At 34.6% G+C, this 16,379-nt stretch overlaps 1 protein-coding gene across 1 annotated transcript in view; it reads left to right on the forward strand.

The window, feature by feature from the left end:
• The window catches only part of LOC110464890 (large neutral amino acids transporter small subunit 1-like), a 33,925-nt gene extending 24,345 nt beyond the window's left edge, over nucleotides 1–9,580 (forward strand). The window contains exons 9-11 of the mRNA XM_021520350.1: nucleotides 2,370–2,454; nucleotides 2,805–2,897; nucleotides 3,380–9,580. Of these exons, the coding sequence (XP_021376025.1) occupies nucleotides 2,370–2,454; nucleotides 2,805–2,897; nucleotides 3,380–3,450 (249 nt within the window). The 3' untranslated portion in view covers nucleotides 3,451–9,580. The remainder of the gene's footprint in view (nucleotides 1–2,369; nucleotides 2,455–2,804; nucleotides 2,898–3,379) is intronic.
• Nucleotides 9,581–16,379: the final 6,799 nt, after the last annotated feature.

Consider the following 16,379-nt stretch of genomic DNA (forward strand, 5'->3'; position numbering starts at 1 on the left):
TCTGTGCCAGTACAACTGGGACATGTACATCTAACACGTTGTTGGTATATATATAGAGGGATCTGTGCCAGTACAACTGGGACATGTACATCTAACACGTTGTTGGTATATATATAGAGGGATCTGTGCCAGTACAACTGGGACATGTACATCTAACACGTTGTTGGTATATATATAGAGGGATCTGTGCCAGTACAACTGGGACATGTACATCTAACACGTTGTTGGTATATATATAGAGGGATCTGTGCCAGTACAACTGGGACATGTACATCTAACACGTTGTTGGTATATATATAGAGGGATCTGTGCCAGTACAACTGGGACATGTACATCTAACACGTTGTTGGTATATATATAGAGGGATCTGTGCCAGTACAACTGGGACATGTACATCTAACACGTTGTTGGTATATATATAGAGGGATCTGTGCCAGTACAACTGGGACATGTACATCTAACACGTTGTTGGTATATATATAGAGGGATCTGTGCCAGTACAACTGGGACATGTACATCTAACACGTTGTTGGTATATATATAGAGGGATCTGTGCCAGTACAACTGGGACATGTACATCTAACACGTTGTTGGTATATATATAGAGGGATCTGTGCCAGTACAACTGGGACATGTACATCTAACACGTTGTTGGTATATATATAGAGGGATCTGTGCCAGTACAACTGGGACATGTACATCTAACACGTTGTTGGTATATATATAGAGGGATCTGTGCCAGTACAACTGGGACATGTACATCTAACACGTTGTTGGTATATATATAGAGGGATCTGTGCCAGTACAACTGGGACATGTACATCTAACACGTTGTTGGTATATATATAGAGGGATCTGTGCCAGTACAACTGGGACATGTACATCTAACACGTTGTTGGTATATATATAGAGGGATCTGTGCCAGTACAACTGGGACATGTACATCTAACACGTTGTTGGTATATATATAGAGGGATCTGTGCCAGTACAACTGGGACATGTACATCTAACACGTTGTTGGTATATATATAGAGGGATCTGTGCCAGTACAACTGGGACATGTACATCTAACACGTTGTTGGTATATATATAGAGGGATCTGTGCCAGTACAACTGGGACATGTACATCTAACACGTTGTTGGTATATATATAGAGGGATCTGTGCCAGTACAACTGGGACATGTACATCTAACACGTTGTTGGTATATATATAGAGGGATCTGTGCCAGTACAACTGGGACATGTACATCTAACATGTTGTTGGTATATATATAGAGGGATCTGTGCCAGTACAACTGGGACATGTACATCTAACATGTTGTTGGTATATATATATAGAGGGATCTGTGCCAGTACAACTGGGACATGTACAGGTGACTTTCCCAGACTTGACCTTTGATTTGTATTGTTCCATTGTCACTGTTTTAGGGGAAGGGGTTATAGGTGATCTAAATGCAGTTGAATGTTGTTGGAATTTTCCTACTGACTATAGGCACATTGCATTATAATGTGAAAGTGTGTACATTTTTATTGTTATTTTTACAATACTTTTTTGTACAACGCACTGAAAAATCAGCATATCTCAATACACAGGAAAATCACATTGCATCACATTTCAAAAAGAGATAATGCTGAATCACAATATTTTTCAATTCAAGGCTTATTTTTAGATCACTTGAAAATCGTGTTAGCTATTGCTATCCACTTTAGTCCGGCATCCTATAACCTTTTTTACTTTTTAAACACAAATTTTTGGACTTCTTTAACTTCGCAAATTACAACAAAGTTTAAGAGATAAACTGATATTAAACCATAAAACAGACTAAGTAACTTGTGTTTGAAATCAGTAAAAAATTCAGGATAGAAAATTAATTCAGTAAAATATGTAAATTCATATTATCTATTTGGTCTGTGATTCAGTTGGATAATGTTTCGACAACACATTCTTTGGAAATTTATAAGCACTGTTTTAAGAAAACATTTACATTTTCTTTTGTGAAACATATTGTGATAGTACCGGTAGATATTATTACATTCATTCTGTATTGCAATTTATTGGGATACACTCCCAGTGTACCATGACATGCCTACTTCTCTTTATACACAGGATCAGTATTATGGGTACAGGTTTTGTTTATCCATTTCACCACTGTAGACAATAATGGACTCATCCATATCAATGTATGGTAGAGTCCACTAAAGTTACATAGGGGTGAAAGGGTTATATTGGCACAACTGAATAAAATTAAATGTTTAAAATTGTACTTGCAAACCTAACATATCACTTTGTTTTCCAGGTCCATTTGTTCTGGCCAATCTTGTATGTTTTCATCACTTTCCTAACCTAACATATCATTTTGTTTTCCAGGTCCATTTGTTCTGGCCAATCCTGTATGTTTCCATCACTTTCCTGCTGGTCCTTCTACCAATCATTGCCAGTCCTGTAGAAACTGGTAGGTAACATTTAATATTAGAAAGCATTAATTGAAAAAACATCAGCTTGAATTAGGCCCTTAAGACAATCAAAGATGGAACATAAGGGATACAATATACCGGTGGTCAACAACAGGGTGGAATTGTAGGAAATCTTTTATGTATATTCTGCTTTTGAAGCATTTTATTGAGAATGGTAATTTGTTGAAAATTTTAATATTATTTTTAATGATTAATTTTAATATTGCATACATTATATTTATACATATATATTGAAGAAAGTAGATCTATGCAATTGAAAAAGAAAAAATACAACAATTACAGAAAATTGTTTTAGCTGGATGCTTCATAAAAGAATATTGTGTTTCAGGTTTTGGGATGATCATCATAGCCAGTGGTGTTCCTGTTTATATCATATTTGTCTACTGGGAGAGCAAACCAAAAGGATTTTATGAATTCTTAGGTATGTATTCACTATGCAATACCCTTATGGGTTCTTTATACACTTGTTGAATCTTTAAAACATTCCAAATGGTATGAGGAAATTCATATTTATATGTCTGAAATGTATATGTAATTTCAGATCGTACACTAGTTTCTGTGTATGAAACCAGTAGAAGGGAGATAACTCACAAAGCCTCTTTTTGCCAGCACTTTGCATCACATTCTTAGCTTTTACTTCTTTTAAATATTATTTTATTGTATGATATTTTGAAAACATTTTACAACCACATAATCTTAACAATGACATAGATAACAAGAAGATGATTTGGATCTGTTGACATTAACTCATTCACCCCTACATAATTAAACTGGACTTGCCGAGTCATTGATTTGGTAAGGTTCAAGTGTGACTTTAGGGGTGAATTGGTTTAATAATCTTATATTAGCTGTTTCGTCGGCCTACTTTGTGTTCCTGTCTAAGTAGTGTTTTTGTACTTGTAGACAAGGCTACACTAGCACTACAGAAGTTCTTCATGGTCATACCCGAGGAAAACACCAGTAAAACAGAATAACACTGGAGTTCTGGGCAGTCTTCGTTCGTATCCAAAGATTTAGACAATAAGATTGGGCTGCCATTATGTCGATAGACAAGGACAAAACCTGAGACACAAGATCACTAGTCAACAAAGCCCCAAGAGAAAGAACGGAAATCCTTACAGGGCTAGGTGCTAAGGAGACAAACAAAAGAAGAGCAGATATACCGGGGGGTGATGGAGATATTGGATTCAAACATTTTTGTGGGGTGTGAAATTGTTTGTATTTTTTGCTTGGTAGGGTATTTGTTACATAATTGTCATTTAAGTAGTATAGTATGATGAATTAGTGGGAGATAGTTCCATATATTGAGATTGATTTAGATCTGTTGAATAAGTTTATATGTTTCTTCTGTATTTCTTCAAACATACAAAATGAACATATTATCTTTTTAGCAAATCATTTGGGGACACATGTTTATGTTCTTCAAATGTAAAGTGTGATTATATGTCTAGTGATCAGGTTATGATTGGCATTGAGAAACCCTCATGCATTGTGATGATCATTTGGAGTAAAAATATAATACTGTATTAGAGGTAGAATAAATACAGTAGCCATTTTCTGCCCTTTCTAAGGTTTAGGTCTCCTTGGTTTGTTGCAGATAAAATACAATAAGTGACTTTATGTAACTGATATAGCTATTCCAGTGATCTATTTACATAACAATAATCTACCTTTTAAAAAAATCTCAAAACAGTTGTCCATAAGTAACCACAAAAATTGAGTCCAACCAGAGACCCTGTCATGCAACAGTGAATGATAATGTTGTTCTGTTGTTTCTCCATCGTATACCTGTTACAATACATCTAATCAGTTTCTAAATATTTTTATCGCTGAGCTCAAAGCTTACTAAGTTCTGGTTTGTTTTATGCCTTTTATGAATTCATCAGTAAAAATGCACAAAAAATATTCAGTTTTATATAACAATTACAAGCAGAGTCACTTGTTACAAGTTAAAAATGATTAAAAAATAAATGAAGTAAGGGGGTACATGTATTGCAAACAGTCCGGGGGAGATCACTCCATATTTAGTCAATGATTCTGCATGTTGCTTCCAGTGAAAGTGTTATCCAACATTTCTATAATTAAATAAGTGTTGTTAATGAAAAAATCCTGTCCATTTAAAAAAAATCTTCTTTATTACTGGTATTATTGTGGAGAAGATACAATTATATATTTATATTATTTAAAAGCTAATTTGAAATTGGTAGCTATAAAACTTCAATTTCCTCAACTTAAATGTTAGCATCTTATCAACACACATTTCTGCAAGCTGTTGATACAGATATGGACTGTTTGAACAACCCTCTAGAAGTTTGGCTGCTTGCAATGATCCAATTCAAAAAAATACATGTGTCATTTCTTTTGTCTCAAATCTTACCTGTAGTCGTGCTATTGGAAAGTTTCATTTTCATGGAAAACCATCAGATGTGCATCCCTTACTATATTGAAAAACAATAAGGATCTTGATACCATTTGTTATAATGTATTAATGATAATGATATTTATTCAGGTAAATATTATATTACTATTCAAGAATTGTAATATTCCTTTCAATAAATGTGACATCTTCATTTTTTTTAATTTTTTTTGAGTAAATGTTATTTTCAATTTTTAAGTTTTTGCATTTATTGATTGTCATGTTCTAAACCAGGAAATAAAACACATTAATGGACCGTTATGAGCTATTCTATAGTTAACTCAGTGGTAAAGGCAGGAGGTCAAACTTTACCAACATTCAGTTCAGACTGTGGGGTTGAACTTCTGTTTTGTGTATTGTGTTTTTCTTTTTAATTATTTTTTTGAGTATGTAGTATGAAAATAAGTTTGCAAACTAGAAGAAAGTGAAGACGTGTATGTTACTATAGAATTAAGGGCTGTGTGTTGAGAGAAGAGATTGTACTCATTAATTAAGTTAAAATGAATTAATTACGTGTAAGAGGAGAGTTGCATAAACTAGAATTATTCATGTATTATAAGAAACAGGTTATGGTAAAATTATATTTAAATACATGATATTATGTATATGATATATGTATATTAATATTATGTATATGATATATGTATATTAATATTTGTGTATATATTGTGTGTAAATCTACAATGAGTATAACTTATTATCGTGACCCTTGACCTGCTGATCATGAATAAGTTATTTTGTAAAGCTTTATAACTAATTTTTTTGAGACACTCAAGGGGTGTAATTGTCTGTATAACAGAGGATATATATGTTATTGATATTCTTTGCATGGAAATGTTCACTCATGAGATTTCTTTAAATGGTTAGCAGTTGCTTGCCATTGACATAATATTACTGTACTTCAAATTGAATTCACCCTTGAAATTGTTCATGCCAGTGTGGAACAGTGTACTTGTACAAGTATTCAGACTAGCCTTCATCACAATGTTACATGTTGTAAAAGGCACCCGTCTGAATGTGATATACAACACTGTACTGTATGACACTGCAACAAACCCGAGATGTGTTGAGGGTGACTTTGGGGCATTAAAAACCCTTCCCCTAAAACATTCCTGCTATTTTCCCCCCAAATCAATGCAAATATCTCTTTATTTTTCCAAAATCATGCTTTTCATATGTGCACAAAATCAGAAAAAAATAGGAGGACAAATTTCTACACTTCGACGTACATGTACTATATTGTGATACATGTATAAGACATTGTGATGTACCATGCCAATCTCAAAGAACTTACAGACAACTACGAAAATCACGTTATCTATTTTTCTTTCTTTCTGGAAATAAAAACTCCAAAAAACCTTTGACGTCACATGTATAATGTACCTGTGGACTTGTGAGCCTACATGTGGGGTTATTGTTGATTGAATTGTGTTGTAATCATGATAAATATCCATATCATTCTACTTGTATTTATGTATTGGATGTAAATGTTATCTGAGAGGATCCATATCAACAGTACCTATAAACAGTACCTATAGAAGACTGATAATGTCCTTCTGAATTCCTCCTTAAACAGAAAGTCACACGCTCAATCACTGCCAATCTCTTATCACATTTAGCCCGTAGAGACAAATATCTCTGGGTAAGACATAATATTACATCCTTACAATTTGTTGGTACATACTTGTTCGTCATTAAAATGCGTAACTTGATTGTTTTTTCTTTATCTACATGTCTGGTTATATTTAAATCAATTAGTTTTAGAAGTTAGGATTTAGTTTTAGATTTTAGAATTAGCTTCAGATTTGAAAATTAGTTTTAGATATTCAAATTAGTTTTAGATTTTCAAATTAATATTGGGTTTTAAAATCAATTTTAGATTTTAGAATTAGTTTTAGATATTCAAATTAGTTTTAAATTTTAAAATTAATTTTGGGTTTTAAAATCCGGTTTAGATTTTAGAATTAGTTTTTAACCTGGGACTCCTATGATGGAATCTAATGTGTTGTTTTCCTTACTCATATTTAATAAAGAAAGAGGATGAAACTTTATACAGAAACCATTTGTCATCACTGCCATATCATTTCAGAAGTAAATTAAGGACATTGAGAGACTTACATGTAACATCCCATTCATCCATTTTTCATCTGTAATCTTTCATTGATACAGCTTATTATCTAATAACGCATCTTATTATATATGGAAGTAAAGATGTGCAGAAGATCACCATTTTCTCATCATTTTGTAGTATTTAAGAGTTTTTAAGTTTGTTTGCTTTGGTGGATGGTAACATATATAATCATAGTTAGTGTTGTTTTTATTGTGTATGCTATATTTATATTGATATCATGATAAATAGCAAACTCTTTCTGTAAATGTCTCTGAAAAAGAAATCTGCAAAATATTGATATGAACTTGTTACAATTTTAGAATTCTTTCGAGTCATATGAGGACGCCAACAGATCGTTGTCCTCCTGTTCTTTACTTTCTGTTTATTGCAGCTGTGAAGCCCACTTAATAGGTCTCTCGAAAAGTTTTAAGTGGAATCTCGCCCACCTCTCATTAATTTCCCTAAATTCTTTTTAAGGACTTAATGGAAAGGGTTGGAAGTATAACCGACACGGTTTTATGTTCTTATTTACATATACTTGTTTGATTAGACATACACCTGTGTGATTGCCTAGCTGTAAGACACCACTCCATACTAACAAAGGTCTACAGTGTATGTTTTGTAGTGTTACAGTCCTTATTCTGGTGTTTCTTGTAAGAAAAGCTCTTCCCGCTGTAAGCGGTTCACCTTATTCCTTTATCATGATTTTATTAATTGATTTAATTGTGTATATAGATATATGTATGTTTCTTTATGTCAACAGAAGAAATCCAAAATAAAATTTATCTGAAATCACTTGAATAAGAAAGAATTAATTAATTGTGTTAAAGTCAAACCTGCCTAAGAGGCCCTCTCTATTACCAGGTAAGAGACCACCTGTGTTAAGAGACGGACAGATCGCTTTTAAAACTCTCCGTAACAGTTATTTTCAAATCAACTGAACCTGTATTTAAGACCACCTACGATAAGACACCATTTTATGGTCCTACGTAAGGTGGTCTGTTACCAGGGTCGACTTTATTCAGTAATAAGTCTCACCTAAGTTTTTTAAGTATTTTTTTAGCATAATTACATTTTTTATGTATAGATAGATATATATATTTTTGACAATAGTTTTCATGCTTTATAACTATTCTGAATATTCCTAATATTTAATTTTTGTGTAATGAATGAAAAAAAACTGTGTCTTTCCTTTGGTATTTGTGAACTGAGAACAATTTAAACTAACAAACAGGCTAGCTGATATCTCAGGTGCTTGGAAGGCATTCCTTACACTTGTATGCCCAGTGTGAGTATGTGTTTATCAGCGTTAGGGAGTGAGAGAGTGGAATTCCTATTTTATTGCATTTATTATTAAAGATATCCAAATTCTTGGATCTAATAAGAAGATGTACTGCACTTTTATAAACTTTCATGTATGATGTCCTGTTGAGAAATAATGGAATAAATATACTGACAATATTATTTATGAAACGGACATATGATACTGATAAACCAAGTGAGGTTTGCTTGTTGTGTAGCACATTATTATTTACTAGTGTTTGTTTCAGTGTTCAGCAGAAACAATATTCCATTGTCTTGTGCATTTATCTAATTATAAATATGATTATAAATAAGATTATGAATAGAAATCTTCAGAACATCAGGGTGCTTTTCTTGAACGGGATGATTTAATGCTAGTTTCAGAATGTTTTTGAATTTTTAGGTTAAATTTTGGGAGTCCTGGACAAATTTTTCTTATTATTAAAATGCATTTCCAGCAGTAACTACATATATAGAATGTAGAAAAGTTTTTTTTTTTCTCACAATGATGTGAGATGCAGGTAAAAATACAGTTTCATCACGTATTAAAGTGTGTTTGTATTAAATGCATCCGTAAGATCTGTGTCAACGGAGTTTTGATCTGAGTGTTTTCCTATCAACATAATTATGTTTAGTGTCATTAAAAATGTAAAGTTTTAATCATTGTTTTATGTTTATTTTTTTTTGAGAATTGTATTAAATAAACATATATATATGAATAACATATTGATGGCATATTAAACATGAATGAAAGTGACATCATAAGTGAATTTTAAAAGTGACTCATTACTTTAAAAAAAAAATCAATGCCAATTAGCAAATTGAGTCAAACCTGCTGAAGAGACCACCTGTTTTAAAGGACCACTTTTAAACTCGCCATTACTTTTATTGTCATGTTCGGCAGAGAGTCCCTGACACTTCTATTGTATCTATTTTAAATTAGATAAATTTATTTGTCTTTGCTGTAGTAAATAGGTCAACAGATCCTAACCAGAAAGATACACTAGACAGAACACTGGGACTCGCTACCTTAACAGAAACTGTATTAAGACACCATCTGTAACTAAACAAGTCTGACTGTAAATACAACACTGAGAAAAGAACCTGAGACAGATTTAATTGAGACTGTCATCCTGGTGTGGCATATGCATTCAAATACTAGAAAATATCATGAAATTTCACATTTTTATTTCAATAGCTAATTTTTCAGACCATCAAGTTATAGGATGCTATTATGACTTTGTTGTGATCGAGTCTAACTATTAATGAACTATTGGGGACAAGTTGTCTTTGATCACTGCTGTTTTATTTCTTGTTATGTCATTTTTTTAATAATTATCCCCCGCTTTCATCGAAACAGGGGGATATTAATTTGGGGTTGTCCGTCTGTCTGTCTGTCACGCTTCGTTTCCGTGCAATAGCTGTAACAAATGTTAATCGATTTTCTTCAAACTTGGTCACAGGGTTAATTACCTTAAGGGCTCAACCAAGTTTGATGACCACTTTCAGCGGACCCCATTTGGTGGAGTTATGGCCCCTTGAATAATGAAAAATGTCTTTATCTGCCGCGCTTCGTTTCTGTGCAATAACTACAACAAATGTTAACCGATTTTCTTCAAACTTGGTCACAGGGTTAAATGCCTTAAGGGCTCAACCAAGTTCGGTGACCACTTTCAGCCGACCCCATTTGGCGGGGGTTATGGCCCCTTGAATAACCAAAAACGTCATTATCTTCCGTTTCTGTTCCTTAACTCTCGCAAATAGTATCCAATTGTCTTCAAACTTAGTAACAGGGTTCAACACATTAAGGGCTCGACCAAGTTTGACAACCACTTTAGTCAGACTCCAGAGTCATTATCTGCAGTTTCCGCTTAATAACCCCAACAAATATTAGATAAGGCTTTCTTTTCTTTGAGTTTCAAGCTATACATCATGTCCCAACAGCACGATACTCACATGTTTAAACTTAACCTCAATAATGTTTACCTACAATATGTACTGAAAGCGGGGGATATAAATTCCACGAATTTGCTTGTAAATTATTAATTTATGATTGAACATTTTCAGGTCATCACTTCGTTGTTGATTATATGTTATACAGTAATTGAAGACTTTTAAAAATACACTGTTGAACTAATGTGACTTAAATACAGCTGTGCTTGTGAGTGGAGAGAACGAGACAGGAATACATAATGAAAGCGTTGACGGATGGATGTACTTATAGGTAATATTGTGAATGGATTTATTTTGAGTGATAAAAACCATAAAAACATCTTTTTGACTTTGAGTTATCTTTGAACATATAAAACCTGGTGATAGGATGCTGAGGAGATTAAGACATAATAAACCTGATGGTAGGATGCTGAGGAGATTTAGATATAATAAACCTGATGGTAGGATGCTGAGGAGATTTAGATATAATAAACCTGATGGTAGGATGCTGAGGAGATTTAGATATAATAAACCTGATGGTAGGATGCTGAGGAGATTTAGTCATAATAAACCTGATGGTAGGATGCTGAGGAGATTTAGTCATAATAAACCTGATGGTAGGATGCTGAGGAGATTTGGACATAATAAACCTGATGGTAGGATGCTGAGAGGATTTAGACATAATAAACCTGAAGGTAGGATGCTGAGGAGATTTAGACATAATAAACCTCCTGATAGGATGCTGAGGAGATTTAGACATAATAAACCTGATGGTAGGATGTTAGCTGAGGGGATTTAGACATAATAAACCTGATGATAGGATGCTGAGGAGATTTAGACATAATAAACCTGGTGATAGGATTCTGAGGGGATTTAGACATAATAAACCTGATGATAGGATGCGGGAGGGGATTTAGACATAATAAACCTGGTGATAGGATGCTGAGGAGATTTGGACATAATAAGCCTGATGATAGGATGCTGTGGAGATTTGGACATAATAAACCTGATGATAGGATGCTGAGGGGATTTAGACATAATAAACCTGATGGTAGGATGCTGTGGAAATTTGGACATAATAAACCTGATTGTAGGATGCTGTGGAAATTTGGACATAATAAACCTGATGATAGGATGCTGTGGAGATTTGGACATAATAAACCTGATTATAGGATGCTGAGGAGATTTAGACATAATAAACCTGATGATAGGATGCTGAGGAGATTTAGACATAATAAACCTGATGGTAGGATGCTGAGCAGATTTGGACATAATAAACCTGGTGATAGGATGCTGTGGAGATTTGGACATAATAAACCTGATGATAGGATGCTGAGGAGATTTGGACATATTTAACCTGATGATAGGATGCTGAGGGGATTTAGACATAATAAAAAAAAACTGACGGTAGGATGCTGAGGGGATTTAGACATAATAAACCTGGTGATAGGATGCTGAGGAGATTTGGACATAATAAACCTGGTGATAGGATGCTGAGGAGATTTTCACATAATAAACCTGGTGATAGGATGCTGAGGAGATTTGGACATAATAAACCTGGTGATAGGATGCTGAGGGGATTTGGACATAATAAACCTGATGATAGGATGCTGAGGAGATTTTCACATAATAAACCTGGTGCTAGGATGCTGAGGAGATTTGGACATATTTAACCTGATGATAGGATGCTGGGGGGATTTAGACATAATAAAAAAAAACTGACGGTAGGATGCTAAGGGGGTTTAGACATAATAAACCTGATGATAGGATGCTGAGGAGATTTTTTTACATATTTAACCTGATGATAGGATGCTGGGGGGATTTAGACATAATAAAAAAAAAACTGACGGTAGGATGCTGAGGGGATTTGGACATAATAAACCTGATGATAGGATGCTGAAGAGATACATATGGTACTGCAGCCCTGGTCACATGACTTTGAATAGTGTTAATTTAAGCCATTGATGGATTATGACAACATGATATCACCTGTATGAATTAAGTACAAAATCAAAGGAATGCTGGTAAATTGTGCCTCCTGAAAGAGTAATACGTGATTTTGAGTATAAACTCAAACAACTCAATGATGTTGTCAACAGGAAAGCTTGTTCTCTTCCTCGGGGTTCTGTCTACTTTTTACCTATCCCTTATGGCCTTTGCAGCCTCGTCCTCTTGTGTATTTGTAGAGAGAGACATTACGTTATGCGAGCTAAAAATGTCGTCCTCTTCAGCAATTATTTCGTCCAGATCCGATGCCAAATATGTCGAGTTTGCACGTGCTGTTCTGTTTTTCCCACCAGTAAGACCATGGATGTCCTGCGTGGTCACTTTCCCATACATAAAAGGGGTGTCTAAACCACTTTCAAGAGTGTTGTGCAAACATCACAACAGCATGCTAATGCGACCAAATACCATATAACAGCCGCAACCTTACATATATCGGGGAAACTGGTCGGAAATGTGGGACAAGCCTAAAAGAACATCAGAAAGACATTGAAGCCATGACACAGCGAGTCTTCACTAGAAATACAAGGAAGACATCCGAGAAACAATACAATAAATCAGCCATTACATACCATGCTTACACGCATAACCACATCATAGACTGGAACAAATTGAAAATGTTTGAAAGGGCAACTGGAAAGTTAGGAAAACAAAAGAACCCATCATGGTTAAGAGGGAAGGGGATTCGATGAACAGAGACGAAGGGGCCACCAGTTGAGTCGTCTTTACGACCCCATGTTAACATCCACTAAGGGGTCCCCTGTTTGCCTGCAGTAGCCTATTAGATTGCAATTAGGCAAAATGTCTTATGGCTACGAGAGTTGTTTTCGGCGGTTTAGAGTCGTAGTCGTAGAGTCCTTTGCTTGACAGAGGAAAAAGACGTTTCGGAAAGCTCGCCAAATAAGTTTTCAATTCCTGTTTATGTTCAAACAAACTTAGCCTTTATTATTCACACCAAACTGATGAATCTTATTCCACATATATGCATATGTGTGATAATTTACTACACAGGTTTATGTGTGGAAACTATAGTACACAGGTTAATTAGGGAGGTTGACTAGCAAGCGATCCGAGATAATATATAGTCAGAACTTGTCTGACCTAGTCATATATATAGTTCAAACCGATGGGCACATAGGACGCCCTTATTTGTTTGTTTTATTCCGAAGGGACCATCAGCATGGTCATTAAGGTCAAACGGTAATAGCTAAGTGGAAACCAGCCCTGGAAGGGCGTAAGGTCTAGTGCCTGTATGCGCGGGTTAGACTCCCGGCGTCGGAGTAACTTTCGTCGACTTCTTAATAGGGTTTAATACTTATTTGTTTCGGCAGATTCGGCAGACTTGATAAAATAATGCATCGAACGTCCGCATCTAATTCAGACGACCTGGTTAATTACAGCTAGTCATTAAACGAAGGGACCGACCTTATATCCTTGAGACAGCCTCATACATATAATATATACATGTACTCCCTATATTGTATTTATATTGTATATTGTATTTCCATGGCCGTAGTCTTTTTTAGGGAAAGCTGTTAAAATGACAGTAGTTTATCTTAATTTTTTTCGAATGCCCCCGTGTTTAAAAAGAATCTTGTTACAAAAATTGCCAAGATTGTCAAAAAACTGTCAAGACATTGCTTATGATATTAAATACATGCACATATATGAATATGATGTTCGTTCGCACTCTACGATATCAGACAAAAGAATCAGTGGAAGAGCTGCAGAATTGCAGTCCGTTCGCATTCTACGATATTAAGCTTGGTGGTTTTAAAAGTTTCCTGGCGCGTTCACCACACCGTATGTTTTTCAATCATGGCAGCAATTCTGCAGCTCTTTCACTAATTCTTATGTGTGTGTTCAAGAAAAGGTCTAACTAGGACATTCAATAGCCGGCAAAAATTCTTTCGTTTAGTTATAATAATCATCTCTTCAGGTTCAACAAGCTCCCTAAAAGAATGCTGAAGTCACCCCAAATTCCAACCCCCTGATAAGTCATGGTTACAGATCTAAATAAAAATTCCGTAATTCAGATATGTAATCTGAATATAATGATCTTGTACATTAGCTAGTAAAACTGTCTATATCGAGGTAAATGTGGTTAATAATAAGACAATAAGGCTGATATCTTCATTAAAATAGTTTACCGTACTTATAACATATCAATGTCTTTAACGACCTAACTGATTGCTTACGAAATGTCATTATCTGAGGTTCCTTTACATACTAAGGTCATGCGGAGCTTAATTACTATTCGCATATCTCAACATAACATTATATAACATGTTTAACGTATGTACAACATCACAGAATATTAGGAATTGACAAATCATCAAAGTTTATTAATCAATCTAGGTCACATAGCCTTCGATTTTAGTGGTTTCACATGGCAACATCCATCTTGATTTGAGGCTAGTGTGCCTCTCCAGAGCAAGTAAAAAAGAAGCCCCGCGTGACCTAGGTATACCATTGAACTTCATTTCGCAGCATTCGGTTTGGTCGCTAAAGAGATTGACATGTTATAAGTCCGTTGAACTGGTTTTTTTTTTTTTTTTTATAAAAAAATCAGCTTTAATGTATCACTTCAGACTAATTTAACTTAAGTGTGTAACATTTATTAAAATAGCTAAAGTACAAGTTCAGTACATCCAAATAACCTATATGAATTCTGATTTCAGTTGGGTTCACTAGACTCTGACTGACTAGAGGATGACATTTAGGATGACCATACCATCTGTTAAAGTTTATGTTTCCACGGTTATTTCAGATGATTCCCTGATTCTGTTATCAAATACATGTAGCTCATTTGCTCTCTGCCTTAATCTCAGATATAACAAACGATTTTAGATATGATATAACAAATTCTTAATAGTAAATCAGCATACTTGCTACCATAGTCTAATATGTTTTTGTCGTAGATGACGTCATACAATACCCAGATTATTTGGAATAAGGAATACTTTTGTTCTCATCAATTCAGAGGACAGTTTAGAGGGAATTCTTACCGTACCTAAAGAAGATTTTATCTTCAATAGTTTTGGGTTTATTAGTTTGATAAGCCTTAGATGAAATGATTGCTATTTTTTGGATGTAATAACTTTGATTTTTTTTTTTTAGAAAACCTGTTGACCAACATCTGCTGATTAGATTACAAAGTTTACCAAAAGTCTTGCCATTATAAATGTTTAAATGCCGTAGTCATAAAGTAAATAAGTTTTTCGTAACCGTTAATTATCGTGCAAACGTTGCCTGGAACCACCTTTAGTTAACAAGATCATTGTTTCAATGACTAAAATTGTGGTAAATTAGGTCACTATTTTGACGGTTAAACTGTAGTAAATAAAGGCCATTGTTTGTAGGGTAATTGATTAGGCTAGTACATCTGTAGCTAATTAGCCCCCTATGTAAGTACACATGTAATTAATTACGCTACTGTTTTAGTACGTCTTTAATTACCTAGGTCACCGTGTTAAGTACGTCTGTAATAACCTAGGCTACTGTGTTTAGTACGTCTGTAATTACCTAGGTCACTGTGTTTAGTACGTCTGTAATTACCTAGGTCACTGTGTTTAGTACGTCTGTAATTACCTAGGTCACTGTGTTTAGTACGTCTGTAAATACCTAGGTCACTGTTTTTAGTACGTCTGTTATTACAATACCTAGGTCACTGTGTTTAGTACGTCTGTAATTACCTAGGTCACTGTGTTTAGTACGTCTGTAATTACGTAGGTCACTGTGTTTAGTACGTCTGTAATTTCCTAGGTCACTGTGTTTAGTACGTCTGTAAATACCTAGGTCACTGTTTTTAGTACGTCTGTAATTACCTAGGTCACTGTGTTTAGTACGTCTTTAATTAGCTAGGTCACTGTGTTTAGTACGTCTGTAATTACCTAGGTCACTGTGTTTAGTACGTCTGTAATTACCTAGGTCACTGTGTTTAGTACGTCTGTAATTACCTAGGTCACTGTGTTTAGTACGTCTGTAATTACCTAAGTCACTGTGTTAAGTACGTCTGTACTTACCTAGGTCACTGTGTTTAGTACGTCTGTAATTACCTAGGTCACTGTGTTTAGTACGTCTGTAATTACCTAGGTCACTGTGTTTAGTACGTCTGTAATTACCTAGGTCACTGTGTT

Source organism: Mizuhopecten yessoensis, unplaced genomic scaffold (genome assembly GCF_002113885.1).
Source record: "Mizuhopecten yessoensis strain PY_sf001 unplaced genomic scaffold, ASM211388v2 scaffold11039, whole genome shotgun sequence".
In the NCBI taxonomy this organism is placed as follows: Eukaryota; Metazoa; Mollusca; class Bivalvia; order Pectinida; family Pectinidae; genus Mizuhopecten; species Mizuhopecten yessoensis.